At 38.1% G+C, this 22,410-nt stretch overlaps 1 protein-coding gene across 1 annotated transcript in view; it reads right to left on the bottom strand.

The window, feature by feature from the left end:
• Window positions 1–4,208: 4,208 nt before the first annotated feature.
• Rsbn1l (round spermatid basic protein 1 like) overlaps window positions 4,209–22,410 on the bottom strand; it is a 53,092-nt gene continuing 34,890 nt past the window's right edge. The window contains exons 4-8 of the mRNA XM_021650494.2: window positions 15,513–15,650; window positions 13,107–13,249; window positions 9,916–10,083; window positions 8,029–8,137; window positions 4,209–7,948 (exon numbers count right to left, since the gene is read on the bottom strand). Of these exons, the coding sequence (XP_021506169.1) occupies window positions 7,307–7,948; window positions 8,029–8,137; window positions 9,916–10,083; window positions 13,107–13,249; window positions 15,513–15,650 (1,200 nt within the window). The 3' untranslated portion in view covers window positions 4,209–7,306. The remainder of the gene's footprint in view (window positions 7,949–8,028; window positions 8,138–9,915; window positions 10,084–13,106; window positions 13,250–15,512; window positions 15,651–22,410) is intronic.

The following is a 22,410-nucleotide window of genomic DNA, read 5'->3' as shown; positions in this document are numbered from 1 at the left end:
AATGGAGGGTTCTCAAGTGCCAAGGAGAGGTATGAGCTTGGAATAGGCGTGAGCATCTTTAACTCAGGTCACACAGTGTCCCAGGGTAGCTATGAACACATTCTAACACGTTTGTCAGTGACAGGGGCAGATTACAGTGTCAAAAGGTTGGACTGCTTACTGTTAAGTTTACCAGCCTTAAAAATTTGGCCTATTTTCCACTTCACTCTTTTACAGTTCAGCAAATAAGTAGAATTAATGTTAATAAACAGAGCTAATAGGGAAAGAAAAGTACATTTTCGTCCATAAGAGGGCAGGCACATCCCTAAGAAAAACAGGCATTTCTCTTTATTGAATGAAATGGTCAATCCCTTTAGCACCAACAAACTACCAAAGGAATTTAATATTGGTTTGTTATTCACAGAATAAGCACAAAATTGCAGTGTCTGTGGTGGGCAGGACAGAGAGGAATGCCAACTCATAATGGAAAAACTACACCCAAGGCAAATGAATAAAGTCATGGTTTCTGATGTACAGAAGAGTGGGACACTGGTGACAGAAGGGTAAAGTTTAAAAGAAAATGTACTTCATCAAACACTAGCTTTGTAACATTTTTTTCCTGAGCTCTTACACTAGTTATTTTGTTTGTTTGTCCTGTATTTGTTAGTCATATTGTATGTTACGGCAGTTTTCTACCACTACCTATCATCTATGTAATCACATCCACTGTCATTAGGCAGTCTGTGGCATGACTTTTGAAATGTCCATGCACTGCCAAACCTTCACCTCGACCTACCTTTCTTCTTCCATATGCCCATCCCTTGCCCCAAACTGGAGCCAAACATAAAGGAAATTGAAAGGCATTAGTGTGACCCAGTTTGTCTGTAAGCCAAGCAATGTGCTAAAACATCTGTCATGTTCTCTCATTTAACTTTCAACAATCAACAAAGTGGTATTGCCTTCTAAGTGCAGAGGTGAGAAATAGTGAGGCCAGTTTCTCAGGGTTGTAAAAGGCCATTTCCTTTAACATACTTGTTTTAAGCCGCAGCTATAGTTCTTCAAATGTGTACCCAATATCTCAGTGAAGTGGCTTTACAGGATTGACGAAAACTTTCACTTTCATGTGCATGCCCAACTCCTGAGACAGAATGGGTACTGGCAAAAAAGAAAAAAGTGCGCAGTTGTCATAATTAAGACTTAAAACTAGTTTAATTTTCCCGCAGATTACATTAAGGTGCTGCTTATATGATGCTATTTTAATCATTAGATGCAGTTAAAAATCTAATCCCCACCAGGCAGTGACAGTGCACCCATTTTAATCGCAGCACTCTGGAGGCAGAGGCAAGTGGATCTCTGAATTTAAGGTCTGCTAGACTATATACTGAGTTCCAGGACAGGCAGTGCTACGCAGAGAGACCCTGTGGTTGGAGGCGGACGGGATGGGTGGGTGGAGGACGTCTGAGGTTCATGCCAGCCTAGTCACATAGCAAAGCAATTACGTATGCCACGGCTACCTAATGAGACCCTGTCTCAAAAGGACGAGGGGAGGAGCCTTAATCTGTAATGATTTTCAGTATTCTCAGAGGAACTAGCTGCAAAGGTTGGGGGGGCAATGACTGTCTCACAAGCTTAACACATGAGCTCCTTTCTTCAAAACAGGGTCCTACATTTCAGTTCCTGCTTTAAATGTTCTACAGAGCACAAACTTGGGTTTCTCTGCAGGGCTTATGCAATTTCCTCAACTTTTCCATGGAAATCCTGGAATTATATACAGGAATTAAGTTTTTAAATTACAAAAACCTGCATCACTTGTTCCTCTGTTTCCTCAAACATTTATTGAATACAAAGTATACTATGTGAGATGTTGTGAGAGAGAAAAACAAGACTTTTTGTTTGTGGTTTAACAAGAGCCCAACATACATTACTAATACGTATGCCAAATCTGTGCTCTGAAGGCACAAGTAAGATTGCTCTGCACAAGCTTAGAGAGGCAACGTCAGTACAGAGGTGGCATTCTAAAGGAGTGCATTTCACTGTGCTGTGCTCCAGATAGTTCCTCAGCAAAGTACATGAAGGGCATGGCAAGAATAGTCAGCTCTCCATGGCCACAGGAGTTCCCTACCCACAGATCCAACCAAGTCTAGACTGAAAAGAAACGGGAAAACTGCACGCATCTGCTCTGAACATAGACTTACTATCCCTGAAAAGAAATTTTACATGGTGTTTACATTAACTATTATAAATAGCCTAGACGTGGTCTAAGGTATGTACAGAGGTTAGAGACAAATATTTATGTAGATTATCTACATAACATCTGAAGATCTAGGTACACAAAACAGGTCTCAGAACTAGTCCTCCAGGAATACCTTGAAATGCCTCTACACTATATATTTGGTGAGGCTGGAAACTGACATCAGATGGAAAATATTGTAATATTTGAGGCTGGGTAGAAGGAATATATCATAAAAGCTCTTCACTGCCATACTCAACTGTATGGCTGTTACCTTTAGAAGAAGAACCACCATGGAATATCTCTAAAGAGAAAAATTAAAATCCTCTTTAAAAATGGTTTATCTGGGTAAAAACAGAATAGCCTGGGATTGTGAAGGCAGAGGACTAGGGCGCCCCAGAAATTTTCAGGCTGCTGAAAGCGTCCACGTGGGACGTCCACCCGCTATGGCTACCACGCTATATGAACTAAAAACACTCCTGCAGTCATCTCATTAGGTAGGTGGGAAAACAAAAGTTGGTGTCCTGAGAGATGACAATGTAGGTGGAGGTGCCCCTAGAAAAGGGAGAAAAGGAGCAGCTGATGCCTGCGGTAAGAAGGGGGCACACAAACTAGATCTAGCCACCTGATGATTAAAATTTAAGTAAAAACCTGGCCACCTGAAAGTCCTGCAGCCAGAGATAACCTGAGGAATGGAGCTTGAAGACTAAAACAAAGCCTACCCAAACACTGGAAGCCCACCACCACTGCCACACAGAACAGATCTAGAGCCGTAAGAACAAAATGCTCAGTGCTGCAGGGTTAAACGAAAGCACCAAGTGTCACGATTGAACCGGCAGTAAATGGCAAAACCTTTGGGAATACCATCTCTGCTGAGGGATTAAGAGTGAGACATTATAGGCTGGAGTTAATACAGAAGAAGCAGGGCTCCCCCTTTCTGAGGACTAGGGGAGGGAGATAAGGGGGAAGAAGGGAGGGGCCTATGATGGGGATGTAAAGTGAATAAATTAAAAAATAAAATAGTGAGGATTAAAGAAAATGTACAGTGAAATGAGGAAAGATAAGGAAATTTAGGCATACATTTTCAAGAATTTATAAAAGTCCAACTCAAGAAAAAGGATGTTTCTAAAGACAACAGATGAGATGTTTCACATAATAATTTGTCTCAAGTTAAACATAATTTCAACATTCTGTGAGGACAGGGACAAAACTGTCCAAGTTAATTTTGGGATCACAGCTCTTATATTTTCACAATAATTGGAGGCAGATCATAGTGAAGAAACACACAAGTGACTGGAGAAATGGCTCCATGGCGAAGAGCAACTGTTGCTTTTCCAGAGGATTTAATTTGCTGCACCTACATAGCAGCTCACAACTGACTATAATTCTAGTCCTAGTGGGTCACACCAACAACCTTTAGGGGATAAAATGACTCTTTCATGGGGGTCTCCCAAAACCATCAGAAAATATGTTTACATTTTGACCCCTAACAATAGCAAAATTAGTCATGAAGTAGCAACAGAAGATATTATAGTTAGGGTCACCACAACATGAGGTGACCAACTATATTAAAGGGTTAGTTGCAGCATTACGGTTGAGAACCTCTGTCCTAGGGGATCCAAAGCCCTTTTCTGACTTCTCTGATCATTGTACACAAGAGATAGACAGAGATACAAGAGATGCACAGGTACACTGCAGGCAAAAGCCCATGTACATAAAGTAAAGCGTTCTTAAAAGAAACTAATACATTTTGCTTACAATATCTAGTTAACATAAATTTTACTTGCCTATGTATTTCTCTCAGCTTCGTCATATTCTTTAATTGGGTGTAAAGTCCTAGACAAGCTAGAAAGACAAGCTAAAATATATGACTACGCCCACCTGCACCTTGGTCCTTGCTGTTTCAAAAGACAGTGGATACAGACAGAAATAGGAACTTTCAAGGAGTCTGAGACTAAAATATGTCAAATTCAAGAAAATAATTACAAAACAGGTAAGATTGTGGTTATCAATCTTAGTATTTATTGAAAGGTGGAAGACAAGGAAAATAGCCTCTCAAATGCCAAAAACAAATCTGTACCTTGGCTAAATATAAATAATCGCTTTACATATCAATAAACTGTCCCTCCCTACCACCCCCACCAAAAAAAGCTGAAAGCAAGTTTACCAAACAATGCTAATTTATTATTTACAAAAAAAAAAAAACCCTTTACCTGCCATAGAACTGAATCTAGAAAAAAGTTCTTGAGTGCATTAATTAAATTCCTTAAACATTTAACCTAAAAATCTTTCCTATCCTCAATTTGCTATCCCTCCCATTTCGGAGACAAACATATTTCAAACACACCTATACAGAAATGCACACATACATACAATACACAGTGTTGTGCTAAACCAACCTGATCATTAAGGTCAACAGTTTCTCATAAGGAAGATAATCAATATATGGCTTTAAGTAAATTTGCAACTAAATATCAAAGTGTTTAATTCTTTTGATAGCTAACCTGAGTATGGGATATATACTACTTAGACAGCTAAGAGGATATAAATAAAATTTGAAAAAAAGAGGGAAAGAAGGCATATATATATATGTATATATATATATATATTTCAAATACCACTGAGGTATCTAAGTTTTTATGTAAAGGTCTATATATCACTTCATAACTTATATGACATTAACTTTATATAGCATATGACCTTATTAAAACTATATCTTGAGTGTTTTATTGTTCTGGTCCAAGATACTGGAAATAAAAACAAAACTGTTATATTCACATGGAGAGGAATGGGAGTGTACTAACTAGAAAATCATTACTATGTAATATTAAAATAGGAATTTGTGTAACAAAGGTAGTCAACAAGTTTCCAGATGGCATCTGAAGAGGATTTTTAAAAATAACCCGTAAGACCAGGGGCATAAGCATGATTCAAGTCTGTAAGGCTTTATCTTGGAATCTGAGCCTGGTGGTTCACACATACCTCACCTTCACAGAGATGTGTGCATCTGACAGAGCAACTACATCTTTATGGAGAGCTGTGCAACTATGGGTTACATAAAACTATACCTAAAAACAATAGCTATGCTGTTTCAGATATGCCTTCCTTTAAGTTAAAACTTAAGGCTCATATACTTTGGAGACACCCTAACAGCATTTTCTTACAGTATGACCTCAGTGTGTCTACATATATGTGACTGGAAGTCAAACATACTGTGATAAATGTATCACCGTCAATTTAAAAACTAAACTCTAACAATATCCCTTCCTATTTTTCAATACTTGTTTGTCAAGAATTTTTTGTTTCTCATCTTAATATGGTGAAGAACCCTAAATTTAGCTTAAAGCAGATAAAGTTAAGTACAGTGAACAACAGCTTGTTACATAGAAAACAAAACCTCTATTTACACTGTCATGATTTTTAACTTCTCTGTTTCCATGAAACTTCTGCCAGAGCAAAACGCCTGAGTTCCTCCTGGAAGCCACCAAGATTTCCTATTTTATTTGCCTATCTTCTAAATCAGGAGACAAGACCCTCACTGTTGCTGATGTTTATTTTTATCAGTTCTGGTAAAACATATTTTCCTAAGTAGTTTCTCACCAACTTAGAAGCATGAGCTTTGATAGCTCACCAAAACTGAGGTGAAAATGGAACCCACTGAAATGGAAATAGTGTTCTCCCAAAAGGCAAGGCAGGGAGAGACAACTGCAAGTCATCATCAAGGCAGGGCCCAGGATAAGACAACGAACAAAACGTGCACGATGATGAGAGCTCCTTCCGTCCACACACATCAGATACTTTAACTTTTAATGATGGAAGTGAAGCAGGCTGCAACTGTGCTGAAGTCCACAGGTGCACATTTCTTTACTCACCTTGCAGACACTGGCCAGCCTGTTCCCTACACAGTGAACTTCCTAGAGCGTCCTTACAGGAGGACGTACACCTTACATTTGCCTTGCAGACTGGGGAAGGGTCCTGAGAAAGATAAGCTGACAGTGTCTTGTTAGTTACATCTGTGCGGCAGCCAAGTCACTGTCATTGCCCTTATTTTAAAATTGTTTGTGATATGGAAAAATGTAGAAGAATACTTTTCGTTACTCATAATTAAATTTTCTGTATATCAGTTTTTTACTCAGCTATTATTAAACATACTGGTGCTTATTAGAAAATGTTCTAATCTTTTTACTTACATAACAAGGAAAATTCCACTAGGACGAAGGAATCTGGCCACATTAACTTCATTAATTACAAGGGTAAAAACCATCGACATAGTTTCTCCCAACTTTGAAAACTATTAATTATTTCCTTATTATTGAACATAAATACTTTAGAATGTATTCCAGGAAGTAGTACTAAGAATTTTTATATATTCACCAATTTAAGAAATTGTGCAAAACAATATACATATATACAATCCCAAGCACACGTGTGTATATACACACAAACACACACACAAAATATATGTATATGCTTTCAACTGAATCCTGGTTTTTTGAATGCTTGTACAGTATGGAAAATTTAAATATTTACGAGATTTGAACATGTACATTTTCCCTCCATTACCTCCCACATGTATATATTAATTAACAATTAAACTGAACTGTCAGTGTTTTCGCAAACTCAACAGAAAGCATTTATTATTATGAACCTTTATTAAATGGCTCACATTTCAATATAAATCACACTAAAAAGATTTTTTAAGCTATTTACACTACAGTGCTGACACATAATGGAAAAAAAAGTTGGTATAAATAAGCTCTATGGAAAAACCTTAAATTGTCAAAAAAAAGAATTCTGGCTCATATTACAAAAAATATATATTTATGTGATTTTTGTCAGCTCTATTCTAAAACCTAAAACTCCCAACTCAAATGACTTTCTGGAGACTCCTTTGTGTTTAAACCTGCAATGTTTACAGTGCATCTGGCCCTGGGTGCTGGATCCTTCACAGTTACGGACAGGCACTGAGGAATGGTACAAAGCTACATAAACTATATTTGTAACAGACTTGAGAGCAGTTCCTACACTTGCTTTCAGATTTCGCGAATCATTATTACGAATTATTTTTAAAAGGAATTTTAAATGCAATGTACAAATTTAGCACAAATTGTCATCACTCTTATCTTGATTTGAATATACAGAACTACGTTGGCTTGTATCAACAATATTAGTGACACTTCCAGGACACACTTCTTCCTTTATGTCTTTGTTGGTGTTTTCAAATTTAGAATCCGTATCAATCTGAAAATCCGAAAACTGAACATGATCCAACTTTGCCTTAACATTCTTGCCTTCTGTATTATTTGGTGTCCTAGTCTTTTCAGATATATTAACTTTCACAGGTTCTTCCTTGATTCTTATAGATGCAATAGGTTCATGTTTAATTTGTGGTAATTCATTTTTAGAATGAAGTTTGTCTGGAAACACAGAGTCTGATGAGGTTTGGTTCACAGCACAAATCACGTTCTCAGTGTGAGCTCCAAAAACTGATGACATGGGACCTGATGATATTATGTCTTTTTCGTGAGTAACTGTACTGTGACAAGTATCCTCCTCTTCGTGATATAATTTAAGTCGAACATGCCATGCCAGACTGCACACAGCGGAAACTGTCTTGAACTGATGGACAACATTCCTTGGAATAAAATAAATGTCATTATCATATAGCTGAATCCTGGCATAGCGAATGCCTTCTCTCCTCAGCTGATTAAGTTTTGCATCATCAACCCACTGGACACACTAAAAAACAGAAACAAGAATGCAGGTAAGTCTCTTGCACAACAAAATCGAATGAAAAATGGTAATTATTTAAGTTTTACCTGTGACAGTGGAGGCTCATGTAAATCTAGTTGCATTCGTTGAACTACTTCTAAGAAATCTTCTGCATGAAAACAAATTACATCTTTGGTTATTCGGGGTTGATCAGGCCTGTAAAGAAGGAGGGCAATAATAAAATCTTCCATTAATGTTTCATTCTCTAAGTCCATAATAAAGTCAAATAAAACTCTGCTATGCTTGCAGACAGGACGCCTAGCATAACTGTTTTGAGAGGCTTTATCCTATAGCTGATGAAAACAGATGCAGAGACCCACAGCTAGAAAATAGGACAACTTGGGGAGTTCTGTGGAAGAGTAGGCAGAAGGATTGAGGGAGCTGGAGCGGTCAGGGACAACACAAGAAGACCTACACAGTAAACTAACCTGGGCCAATAGGGGCTCAGAGACTGAAGAACCAACCACAGAGCATGGACTGGTCTACCCCTCCACACATGTATAGCAGATGGTGCAGCTGGGTCACCATGTGGTCCCCTAACAACAGGAGTAGGGCTGTCTCTGACTCTGTTGCCTGACTCTGGATCCCTTTCCCCTAGCTGGGCTGCCTTCTCAGGCCTCAGTGGGAGCGGATGCACTTAGTCCTGCTGGGACTAGGGTGCTAGGGTGGGTTGATACCCCTTGGGGGCCTCCCTTCTTTAAGAAGGAGGGAGAGAAAATGGGGAAGAGGGCATGCGGGTGGGACTGGGATCAGGCTGTGAAGTGATTAAATTAATAAATAAATGAAAAAAAAAATGGAACATAAAGCAGAGGGGGAAAAGAAGCTTCCTTAGTGTCGCTTAGTATCAGAAAACAGTGATGAAACATGGCTAAAAGCAATAGGTCTGCTGCACTATGAACTGCAAAATGAGCCTAACAGACTCTTACCCCATATAACTAGCATGGGAACTCTATACACACAGGAAGTAACTGGCACAGGGTTCTTACAATCACTCTTCTCCCTTCTTTAGTATGAAGAGATTAAAGAGCAGCAGTGGGCTTAAAGTAGCCAGCCTGCTCCGAGCACTCGGGCTAATTGCTGCGAGGCAGTTCTCGGCTGAGCAGACGCAGTGACAAACGCACTGTACTCTACTTGGTGTTACTGTATAAAGCAGGGCTACAATTTCTCTTCAATGAACAGTCAGCCTGCATTAGTCGTCCTTAAAAAGAACATTTCCTCATCTAGAAATTTCAAGTTATACTTTTCACAAATCCTTAAAAAACTACAATTGCATTTATTTATTTTACATATGAGTGCTTTCTATGAGGGGTACCGTGTACGCCAGAAGAGAGCATCAGACTCCAGGGTAGGTGGTTGTGAGCCACCATATGGTTGCTGGGAATTGAACTCAGAACCTTTGGAAGGACAGACAATGCTCTTAACCACTGAGCCATCTCTCCAGCTCTAAGCTACAATTTTTAAAAGCAATTTAAGAAACCAGGCATGGTGGTGTACACATTTAATCCCAGCACTCAGGAGGCAGAGGGAGGCAGATCTCTGTGAATTGGAGGGTACCCTGATCTACATAGTGAGGTCCAGGCCAGCCATACATAGTAATATCCTCAAAAATAATTACATTTAATTCAATTTTTAAAAAAGCAAAGAAAAAATAATAAATGACAGTGTGTGCAGAAACCTGGGTTCAAGCCCTAGTACAACCATCACCAACAAAAAAGCAATAGTGGGACCTGGAGCCACAGCTCAGCAGTTAAGAGCACTGGCTGGTCAATCCCCAGCACCCACATTTGACAGCTCACAACTGTCTGCTGCCCAGCTCCAGAGCATCAGATGCCTTCTAGCCTCAGCGGGAACTGCGCACATGTGGTATTCAGGTGAGATATTCATGCACATGAAATAATAACTAAATCTTTTTAAACATCAGGAGTTCTACATACCACTGTCCACAGTGCACAGCCTTCAGCACGCCAACAGCTGCTGTAGTCTGTCGCTCAAAGCCTTGTCCTATGTGATCTGCATGGGCTCTCGTCCTGTCTTCAAACAGCATCTCCCGGGGCTCACTGGTTCGAGGTAGATACTGAAGGTTTTTTATTTCATTGGTAGTTCTGTTTTAAGAAGTAATATGCATTTAAATACTGAGGCTTGCTTACTTATCAGACACTTCATAATCATAATTTCAGACAAAAGGAGAGGTTTGATTTTTAAAATGAATAAAGGCAAAGAAAAAATACACATATCAGTTCCCTATTCTGGGAAATACCTTTCACACAAGTGGCAGGTCCTTTGAACAGGACTGTGCACTTATTTAATGTAATACATACTTAAACATAACTTTTAATGTAATACATACTTAAACATAACTTTTAAATGAATTGTGACACGTTTTAGGCCAGTATATAGATATTGAGACTAGTAAAGAAGACTACAGTGACACAGATGAGGCTGCTTACTCTTAAGATTTCAAAGAAAGAGAAAATAAATTAGCAAGAAAAGGACCAAAACAAGGTGAGTAGGGGAGTTAACAACAACAAAAACATAGTCAGTGACTCTACAAAAGTTAGGCAGAAAGGCAGCCTGTAACTTTGCAAGACAGCCATCATGCACTGGCTCTCTTGTCCACTCGGCACCTTCTAGAATTTATAAACAGAGCCTGCTACCCACTATCCTCACACACTGCAGAGGTATCTCCAGTTAGTCTACAGAATAGGGAAGAAGGGAAACCAAGTCCGGCCAGAAGCGATCATTTTCCTCCTCTGTTGTTTGTTGTTGCTACTCCAGATTCCCCTCACAACTTGCCCCTCTCCTTATTGATCCTCCTGTGAGTCATTCACCAGCTCTAACTCTCCCCTCTCCTGCCTGCTGCTCTTTGTGCATCCCTGTACTCAGCTTACCAGGCTGTACATTCTTTTTTGCTCTGTGATTAATATTCTACCTGTGTCAGAAAGTTAGATCATGCTGTTGCGTCCTACAGAAGGCTAACAGACTCTGAGCTGACACCACATTCAAATCCCTCAATACACATACAGCATGCAGAACAGTTATTAGTTGGACAGAACATGCCATGAAAGCATCATGAAGTACATAGGAATTCCTCTAGGAACTAGTGGACCCTTGTAAATTTACATCTAAAAGTTTTGTGTCTACATTATTCTGGCAGTGGACTTTCTGATTAAACTTGTTTATGATCCCAAAACAAGCAGGGAGTAGTGCTGCATGCTCTGTCCTACACAGGCCCGTGCATATATCCACACACAGACATGTACCCAAACATAAACACATAATTTAAAATTTCTAAAGTAGCCAGGCAGTGGTGGTGCACGCCTTTGATCCCAGCACTTGGGAGGCAGAGGCAGATGGATCTCGGAATTCAAGACCAACTTGGATCTACAAAGCGAGTTCCAGGATAGCCAAGGCTACACACAGAGAAATCCTATTTTGAAAAACAAACAGAAACTTTTGTCTTAAAAAAAAAAAAAATAGAAAGAAAAGAAAAGAAAAGAAAAGAAAAGAAAAGAAAAGAAAAGAAAAGAAAAGAAAAGAAAAGAAAAGAAAAGAAAAAAAACTCTGGAAAACACAATGTTACAGTTGTTACCAAGTTAGAAATTTACTCATTGAAGCCATTATTTATCAAGCAATAGACGTTACGTAACAAGCCCAACAGAGTCCCTGCAGTCAAGAAACCTACCATTTACTCAGTGACATCTTGTCCTGTCTTGTTTGTTTTGGTTTAGATTTATTCACTTTATTTGCACAAACGTTTTGCCTGCATATAGATATATAGTACATCACATGTGTGTCTGGTGCCTTCAGAGTCAGAAGGGGATGTAGGGTCCCCTGGCACTAGATGGCTGTGAGCGCCATGTTGTTGCTGGGAATAGAAACTGGGTCTTCTACAAAGGTAATGAGTGACTGATCTTAGCTGCTGAGCCATCTCTCTAGACCCTGTTCTATTGTTTACAATAATCCATGTAACCATTAAGATCATTTTATTTATCTACAGAAAAAAGCCCAATCTTCCCTAGCACCACCAATTCTGTGACCACAAGTTAACTTGGTGTACATTTTCTAACTCTTTCTCCATGCACACACAGTCTTAAAAATATTTCTTAAGTAACTCTGAGAATGTCACACACATATAAAATGTATTTTGATCATATTCATCTCCTACTCCTTCCAGATCTACCCCCATGTTCCCGCCTCTTCCCAACTTTATGTCTTCATTTTTAATAACAAAATCCACTTTGTGCTGCCAGGAACCACAACCTTAAAAAAACAAAACAAAACAAAACTGGACTCTCCCCCCCGCAGAAGCCATCGGCTGTCAACAGTTCTTCAGTTAGAAGTCAAGGCTGATGACTCCCTGCCCCTCCACACTAGAATATTAACTGGTTTGATCTTGTGCTGGTCGTCGATGGGCAACCACAGTTGTTCTGGGTCATGAATGCAGCACTCTTGTATTTCCAGAAGCCACTCCTTCCTCGGGCTCCTCTCTGATCTCTGGTTCTTACAATGCTTCCTCCCCATCTTCCAACTCCTTGTAAAGGGGTGTTATTACTGTCCCATTTAAAGCCGAGCACTCCACTGACCCTTAGTCACTACACTCTGGCCAGTCATGAGTTTCTGTGTTAAGCACTGTCTAATATACAAAGAACACGTTGCTTTTTGAGCCAGTGTTTCTTTTGTAATGTTAAACTTACTATAGAAACTTCAAATTCATTCTCTACAGTGTTAGGAGTACAAGTCCAATTGAAATAAAAGCCCATCAAAAGGACTATCATTCTTCTCCAATCTGGAACACAGTGGAATTTCTGTTTCTCTTTGTGTTATTTCATGTCCTCCCACAGAGTGGGTTAGTTCTTAGTACAAGTTCTGAACACTTGTTAAATTTATTCCAAAACAATTTATTTCTCTGTCTGACATCTTTCCACACCTATCTGTAATTTACTCTCATATGCTTATTTCTCATGTCCCATTTACTGTGATATTTCATAATCAAGTATATTAGCATGTGGCCTATGTGGGGAATTTTGTTCCACTTATCCTGTAATTTTTTTTCTTCTACAATAGACACACACATACATACATACATACCAAGCCATCCTCACTAATAAAAATGTGTACAACAAACCTTTTCCTTTTGAAGGGTGACTTTGGCATATCAGCCACAGGGATCATTTGTTCTCCTGGACGCACCCACATGATGGGACCATCATCACTATCTTTCCGACTCTCTAATTTTAGACTAGATAGTGTTCCCCATGGCAATGTACACTAGAAACAAATAATTACATAAATTAATTACTTTCAAAATATATCTTCAAATACATACTGAAAATACTGCAAGGAGGTATATGTGGGTGAGGGTGGGAAAGAGAAGGGGGAAATAATGTAATTATATTATAATCTCTAAAGAAAAGATTAAAAGTTGACTTGTAAGCCAACAGATGGAACAGGTTGATAATTTTAAAAAAAAAATGTTCTCTTATTCTCCCTGTAAGAATCTTTACAATGTACTAATAAATTAAAAGCTACAATGAGACTAGGGGAAGAAAAAAAAGTCTCCCTCTTAAGCATTTGAAATGCATACTATATTAACATCTACCTATTTGTTCATATATTTAGCTTCAAAATGTTCTGCTTCAAACAGCAGAAAAACAATTATGCTCAGACTGTTCACCGACCCACCCTGCTAGAGCTGTGAGTCAATGTATTCATCATTTGTCATCTTTCTTTCTAACCACAATGGTAACATAATCTTGTTAAGTTGTCAAAATAATTAAGTGGGCTCTACAACAAACTTGAAAACAAAAAAAGAAAGAAACTACTAAGTAATATTTTTAATTTTTTGATGTTGTTAGTATTTGATTTCTGTACCATCAAAGAACTGAGTACAGACCGGACTTTGGTATTGTTATGTTGTTATTCTTTTTGGTTTTTCAGGACAGGGTTTCTTTGTATAGCCGTGACTGTCCTGGAATTCACTCTGTAGACCAAGCTTGTTTCAAACTCAGAGATCTGCCTGCCTGCCTCTGCCTCTGCCTCTGCCTCCTGAGTGCTAGGATTAAAAGCATGCACCACCACCATCCAGCAGCAGTTTCTTGAAAAGTATGCTTTGTGTTAAAGCGTAAACTAAAATAAACTTTAAAAAGTGAGGGAAAAAAATGGATGAAAGATGACAAGATAACTATGATGGATTGATGATGTTTTTAAGCAACCATAGGTAAAGTAACTAATTTCTCTATGAAAAATGCTTAAAATAAATTTCAATAATATGCTATAAAATATCACTTAATGATGATTATAATAAAAGTACTTGATATGACTAACTGAAAGAAAAAGAAAGTTTAAAAGTTATAAAGGAGGAGTACAAAGGAAAACAGAATACAGTGAAAGAACAAGCAAGCTCTATAAACATGTAGATGGAAAACCTGCCATGCAGAAGTGAGAACAAAGAAAGTCTATACGGTGAGTATTAGCCTCACATCCGCTGTGTACCATGGCCCTACAGTTCAGGGGAGGTTCACACTGATCTTTGAGTTACTGGTTATCTAATAATTACCTACCCCATTCAAAGACTTCTCTCAATGGGGTACCCCAGGTAACCCAAAGTAAGAATGCAGCAGCTTTTTCAAAACTAAAAGGGAGGGCCGTGGAGACAGCTCAGCAGGTAAGAGCTTGACACACAAAACTAGAGAGCTGAGTTTGATCCCCACAACTCATGCACACATGAGAGAAAAGACAAGACTCTAGATGGAAAAGCGGGGGGATTCCACAAAGTTGTCTTCTGACTGCCACACATACCTCATGGCACATACATTCCCTCCATCCCCCATGTACTAATAATAATAAGTAATTTTTAACTATATTAATGGAATTTTATTATAATTTTTATAGACTATCATGGGGTGTGAGTTCAATGTTTTATTCAACTATCCAATCCCTCAGGCCAGTTTTCCACAATGTCAAGGTACCACTCTTAAGGTATGTTAACAGGCCTTCTTCCTACACTTCTTAAATCCTCTGTGCTTAGCCCACAAAAACAAACAGGTGGCAGTAACAAGAAAGGCTGTGTTCTCCTTCACCTTTTAACTCTGTCATTACAAGGAATACATAACACAAAACTACTGTTTTCTTCCTTTCCCTCCTGATTTAAATAAATTTTAAAAAGAAAAATGAAGTCTGCTGGGCAGCGTGGCAAGGCACACCTGTAATCCCAGCACTCTCAGGAGGCAGAGGCAGGCGGATCTCTGTGAGGCTGAGGCCAGCCTGGTCTATAGAACAAATTCCAGCACACTCAGGGCTACAGAGAAACCCTGTCTCAAAAAATAATGGGAGGATGGGGGAAATGACAGACAGGGAATGAGAAGGGATAGGGCTACAACCAGGACTTAAAGTGTATAAAAAAAAAAAGAAAATATTTATATAAGGCAAAAAACCTAATAATAATAATAATAATTCTAAACAGTCATTCATCTGTATCAACTACAACCTGACAGTGATGCCCACAATTTAGAATGCCAAGATTTTCTCTTACTTTTAAAAATGGTGACTCCTCCAACATGTCAAGGAACTCAGGGAAGTAATCTCCCACTTCTTCATCCACTGCTCCCACCAAGCTTATCTGTCGCATGGGGCCAGCTCTGTAAGTACCATGAGAATATGTTCTTTTTACCTGAGCGACATGAATTAATTAAAAGTTAGACATGAAGTGTTTGTTACTGATGCTAACAATGAATTACATCATTTCAGACTACTAGAACATAATACAAGGCAAGAAAAAAAAAAAAAACAAAGGAAGCTTGTAAGAATATAAGAAATTTTAAAATAAGAAGAAAACTAATCAAGCCAGCTAATTTCCGTTTCTATTTCTGCACACTGCTCATTAAAAAGTCCAAAGAAAACACTGTATAGACATCTGGCGGCACCATGTCCTCATAGCAGAAGAGTTCATTATTTGATACATACTGTCACAATATTCAAGATGACACACCTTCATTTTTCTATCTTTTATTACAACTATCAAATTACCCAATTACGAGTGATTTCTATGTCAAAAGATCATTAACTAGGGGCTCACATTTCTATCATGAATTCTGATGAAATGGTTGAAATATAAAGTTGAAAATCCAATGCCACAAATTCACCTCTGCTATCAACCAGCTAGTTTCAGAGATCACATAAACTCCCTCCACTCTCATCTCATAACCCCAGACTGCAGAAAAGATGCATAATGCTCATTTATGTAAAGCACCTGTTAAACTGCGAGCCACCGTGTGACATCCAAACCTTCAAAACAAAGCAGCCTAAACCTTCTGGTTTACTTATACATGGATTTTCAAAGACATATTAAGTTTAATCCTCAGAGAACTAGGCTTTATTAATGTATGAACACTAGAAAAAGGTAGGTATTATTTTAAACTTCTTTTCAGAAGCAAACTTTAAACAAAATCCCAATGATCATTTTCTATTCTGAAGTAAGACTTTGTGGCCACCATATAGAGACGATGAACTGATCAGGTTGCCCAGGACCTACTTTAAAAGTAAGTCGTACAATGCAGGCAGGCAAGCCTAGATGGACAATTGTTTTGTCTCATTATAAACTCTACACAACGGCAGTGGCATAGTATCAACAAATGCAAAGTATCTAACTCCAACCCACATATTTTAGGGAACACAATAATAAATATTCTATTATACTAGAATAACTCTAAGACATCAGAATTTTATTTTTATCATAATCAATAAGCATGGATTCTTTAATTTTTTTATTAGAGTCAACATTAAGTTTGTTTACAAGTACTGCAAATTTAACTTTCTATTACCCATTAAAAATTCACTTCTCAGACTCATAAACCAAGTCCCAAGTCACAAAATACACAGATTATACCTCATTTTATAGTCAGGGTCTCGTCTTTTTCTGTCTCCTAAAAGGTCTTATTGTTCCTAAATCAGCAATTCTCAACTTGTGAGTCATAACCCTCTTCAGGGTCACATATCATATATCCTGCATATTGGATATATTATAATTCATAACAGTAGCAAAATAACAGTTATAGAGTAGCAACAAAATAATTTTATGGTTGGAGGTCACCATAACATGAGACCCCAACACTAGGAAGGTTGAGAACCACTGCCCTGTATGAACAAAACTAAAAGTTTAAACTTGACTTTCCAGCGCTCTCATTTAAATGCACTATCAGCACCACAGTAGGAAATGTGGTCAGGAGTGCGGTTCAGTCAGGCACGTTAACAAAGCTCAGGTTACCAACTGAACTCTAGAATACTACATCAGAATACTACACGAAACTCTGTTAAATGATTCTGCATCCCTGTCCTCGGTATGAGTCTGCACACGACAGCATTAGCTCAGAGACTATAATGAGGAATGGAGGGTACAGATCTGTGGAAGGGCCCTTGCTCGTTTCTAAAGTCCTGGTACTGACCCCCAAAAGAGGTGGAGAGGGGGGAGGGGAAGGAAGATAAAATAAAAAGTAAAAATCAATTTATATTTTAAGATATAAATTTTGCAAGGTTTTTGAAATATAACAAAGGGTATTTAGGGAGATAATAGTTCTATGTCATACAGGCAGATAAATCTCCTGTGCATACATTAATTTAAATCAGATATTTAAATTTCACCGAAGTCACTAATCAGTTCCAAACACCAATAAATCCTTGGTACCCATGTATAAACAAAATGACAAAAAAATACCAAAACATTATTAAGTTATGGAAAATGAGATGAATACATGTCTACTTTACTACCTAAGAATTAACAATGACCCATTAATGAAATATACATGGTTTATCATGAGAGGGAGAAAGTGGCCTTTGAGAAAGACTCTTCACTGAGGGAATTCTTCTGAAATAGTAAGCACAACTTGATATGAGCACTCATGAAGACATGTGTATGTCTAATACACTTTTAAAGCAAAATCAAATGAACTTTTTATGCTATATGCAGGAATTAAATACACACGCTAAGAAAACTGCCTAAAGTAAATTTAAGAGCTATTTAGGAGACAGGGGAAATGTAAGACTGAATTTATCAGTCAATGTAGCTAATATGTAAAAGAAGACACACTGTATTTGAAATAATTTCTCTAAAGTAAGAAGCTGCCTTTTACACCAGTATCATGTAACTGTTTTATATTCAAGTCAACTATTCTCATCCCCCTCCCCCATCAAAGAAAAAGAAAAAAAGGAGAAGGCGGGTCTGGTAGAACACATCTTTAATTCCAGCACTCAGGAGGCAGAAGCAGGCAGATCTCTAAGCATTTGATTATGGCTTGTTCTATATAGCAAGTTCCAGGACTATGTATCATTAATTGAGGGGAAAAAAAATCTCTTATCTGGAAAACCTCAAATCCTGACAACAGCTGTAACATATTTATTAAACTGTCAACCTATTACTTTTCTGATACATTAAAAATGTAACTATCTACTTCTAAGAAGTAAACATAGTGAATTATAAAGACTATCCATATAGTTCCTCTAGATTTGGGCAGGAGGTAATTAGCTAGATCTAAATATATATATTACACACACACACATAATAAAGACAAGCATGATACATATAGTCATATACTTTTTGCAAAAATCTGTATCTACAATGCTATCTACAAGACAAGTTAACAGAAGTACATGAAAAAATTTTCAACATCATTACTCATTCAAAAATACAAGTGAAATACAGGCTGTAGCTCAGCATGCAAATATGCAAACCTCCCTGGGTTGGCCCACACCCCCACACTGCATGAAACCAAGTACACTTACTTAATCTAAATTTTCCCTATAGTCTCTCCTCTCTTAAAAAACAAGACTATCATGGCTGCACTTTTACTGTTATCCTTTTATAGTCTCTATAATGTTTTTTAAAAAGAATGACAAACTATGAGAAATTCTGGTTAAGTAAAAAGATATTACTTACTCTTGAACTACAATTCTATTCACCACTCCTCATATAATCCTTAGATAGAAGAGCCATCCTTACAATACCCATATGACACAAAAATAAAACTGCAGCCATTCTAAAAGGAAATCACAAGCAAAAACAAACTCCTAAGACTTTATACTAGTTTGTGTTACATAGAAAGACTGCTCCAACAGGGCAAGCAAAGTGATAATGAGCGTTTTTAGAACATGAGAAAAATGACTTACATGAAACAACTTGTTATTTCCCAAAATATGTTCCTTGAAACTAGGTTTCTATAGTCAAATAAGTTTGAAAATTCCTTCTGCATTAGAGGTTCGTATGTATGCTAAATTTTTAACAAGGCTCAAAGCAAATAAACGTAACATATTTGGTCTAGAAATGCTCACGGTATTATTATTTCAAGACCTGTTTATCTTGTAATTTTATGCACCTAACAACATACCAAGACATTAAAAGCTCTTCTGAATAGCAACCCATAAAATACTTAAGAGACACACATTTAAATTTATGCATCAATTCAATTTGGAAGAAACAGAAATATAGGTTAAATGTCGGAGCTTAACGATGACAGAGTAAGGCAGAAGATATTTCTATCCTATAATTGCTCCTTTCAGATAAGAGTCTTTCATTTTTACCAAGTAGGTTATTCAACACATTATTTTTTACATCTACTTTTTTGTTTGTTTGTTTGTTTGTTTATTTATTTGGTTTGTGTACGTATGTTCATGAGAAGGAAAGACAGGATTTGGGGTAGGGATTAAAATGTGTGCAGATATGCCAAGGCACATAAAAATGTGCAGTGTGGAGGTCACAGGAACACTCCCAGGAGTTGATTCTCTCCTTCCAATATGTAAATTCCAGGGATTAAAATAAGCTCAGGTTATGCTTGGTGGCAAATGCTCCCTACCAAGCTATCTCCTAGGCCCCTGCTCATCACAGGCCCCTGCTCATCACAGGCCTCTGCTCATCACAGGCCCCTGCTCATCACAGGCCCCTGCTCATCACAGGCCTCTGCTCATCACAGGCCCCTGCTCATCACAGGCCCCTGCTCAACACAGACCTCTGCTTATCACATTCTTACTGATGCAATCTAACTACCACGTGACATAAAAGACATGCCATAAGAGGGAGCCACTTCTATGCCACACACGGCACATACTTTCAAACAGAACTATAAAGGATAGCATTTAAAGTGGGGGAGGGGAAGCCAGAGGTGGAATCAGTTGCCTCGCTCAATCATTCTTCACCTTAATTTCTGAGACATGGTCTGTCACAGAACCAGGGATTTGAAGTTTTGGCTAGACTGGCTTGCTGACAGACCTCAAGGATCCTGCTGTCCCTGCTTCCCCAGCATTGGGATTACAAAAGTAAGTGCTCTGCCACCTAGGTTTGAGGGTGCTAGAGACATCATCAAGTCCCATGCTTATACCAGCAGGCACTTTACAGAATGAGCTATCTCCTCAGCCCCCTTATTCATATCATTCTTAAAATACCCATAACTTCAATATAAATGTTATCACTATTCATTTTTAAATTAATAAGACAGAATAATATACTTTCCCAAATACAGCCTCTGGTACCTGCCTCTAACAGATTGGAGAGTTGTCTGTAGACACCTTATTGTACAACAGCATGCAAGCACTTCTTAACCCCCGCCCACTGTAATGTGGTTTTCTCACTGCCTGACCCTTACCCATCCTTCTTCCTCCAGTGTTCTTAGCCGCTAGTAACTACCATTCATTCTGTGCTCAGCCAAGACATCCAACTTTTCTAGGTTTCATGCATGTGCCTTGTGGGGTTGATCTGCCTGGCTTATTTCACCTAATGTAATGCTTTAATAAATGAGACTTTACTTTTTAATTACAGAATAGTAGTTCTGTATATACTACTGTATATACATAAAATAATATATCATGTATAATATTTCTTTATCCTCTCACTGGATGGTAAGACTGTTTCCATTTGATGGCTCTGTAAAACCTGCTATAATAAAGATCAGTATAGATGTCTCCTAGACTTGCTAATCTCATTTCCTTCAGGTATGCAACCAGCACTAGGACTGCTAGACCACAAGGTAGCTTTACTCTGACATACTTAAGGAATTGCCATCCCACATTCTATAATGGTTCCACTACTGTTTTCACCAATTGTACGCAGGCTTTTCTTTACTCTGTCTTCACTAGTACTTGTTGCCTTTTGTCTTTTCTATAATAGCTGTTCTATTTAAAAAAAAAAAAAAAAACCTTTAAATTAATTTACTTATTTATTTGAAGTGGAGGAGGAATGTGGCCCACAGCACACATATGTTGTGGAAATTCTTTCCTTCCCTTCGGGCAGCGATCAGGGGATCAATCCAAGTCATGTTGTCAGACTCTGTGACAGCAGTCTTTACTCACTAAGCCATCTCTCAGGCCCTGATCCACTCTAAATGGAATGAAATGGATCCACTGTGCCTTTGATATGTGTTTCCCTGGTGACTAGTAATAAAAAGAGGAATAGAACAGCAAAGCCCAGGAAGTGAGCCCACGTGCTGATCGGCTGACTTGCACACCAGGTAAAACTGCAGTGCTGGGGAGTGGGCATCTCTTCACCTCATGCTAAAGCTCCTGGATGCTTGCTGTTTTTTAAAACTATCAACCCTGCTTGAGTTTTGATTTCTTTTTAAGGACAGGGTTTCACTATACAGCACCTGCTAATCTCAACACCCATGATCTTCCTGCCTCAGCCTCCTGAGGGTCAGATCTCAAGCATGCTCCACCACACCTGTGTGAACCCCAATCTTTATCTCCTGCTATACAACCAATCTGAGATGAACCTTAGATACAAACATGCAAGAAAAAACAAGTTTCTAGAAGAAAACTCCAAAGAATATGTCATCATATTTGGGGCAGGCAAAGATTTTTAAACTAGGACACAAAATACATTAATTATAGTTGAGAAAAAGTTATACATTAGATTAAACTTAACTTTTAGTCATCAGAAACTATTATGAATGATAAATCAAGACACTGAGTGAGAAGTATTATTTGGCTGATCAAAAGGTCTGATCTGTAATACATATTTCTTGAAGTTACTAGTTAGGAAAAAAGCAAGTAAAATAATAATAAAGAGTAGAAAAGAAACTCTATGAAAGACGGTATTTAACTATACAATCATATATAATCATATGTAAAGAAGCCTGACACACTTAGTCATCAGAAAAATAAACAACAAAGAGATACTACTGCTGAGTCCCCACAGTGGTTAAATGAAAAAAAGAATACTAAGTATGACCACAAGTATAGTCTACATCGATACAAACTGGAACAAGAGTTTTGAAGAACCAGTCATTCATCTTTCAAAAGCCAAGTATCTGTGCTCCTTTTTATCCTGATAGTCAAATGGTAGGTATACTTTAACACAAACATGTGCACAGTAAGCACATGAACAAAAGTATTCACAGAGCCCCTGCTGTAATGACACCAAAGTAAAAACAACTCAAATGTCCACTTAGAGT

This window comes from Meriones unguiculatus, chromosome 21 (assembly GCF_030254825.1).
Source record: "Meriones unguiculatus strain TT.TT164.6M chromosome 21, Bangor_MerUng_6.1, whole genome shotgun sequence".
Lineage (NCBI taxonomy): Eukaryota > Metazoa > Chordata > Mammalia > Rodentia > Muridae > Meriones > Meriones unguiculatus.
Note: the sequence above shows the minus strand (reverse complement) of the source record. Positions and strands in the feature narration are given on the sequence as shown.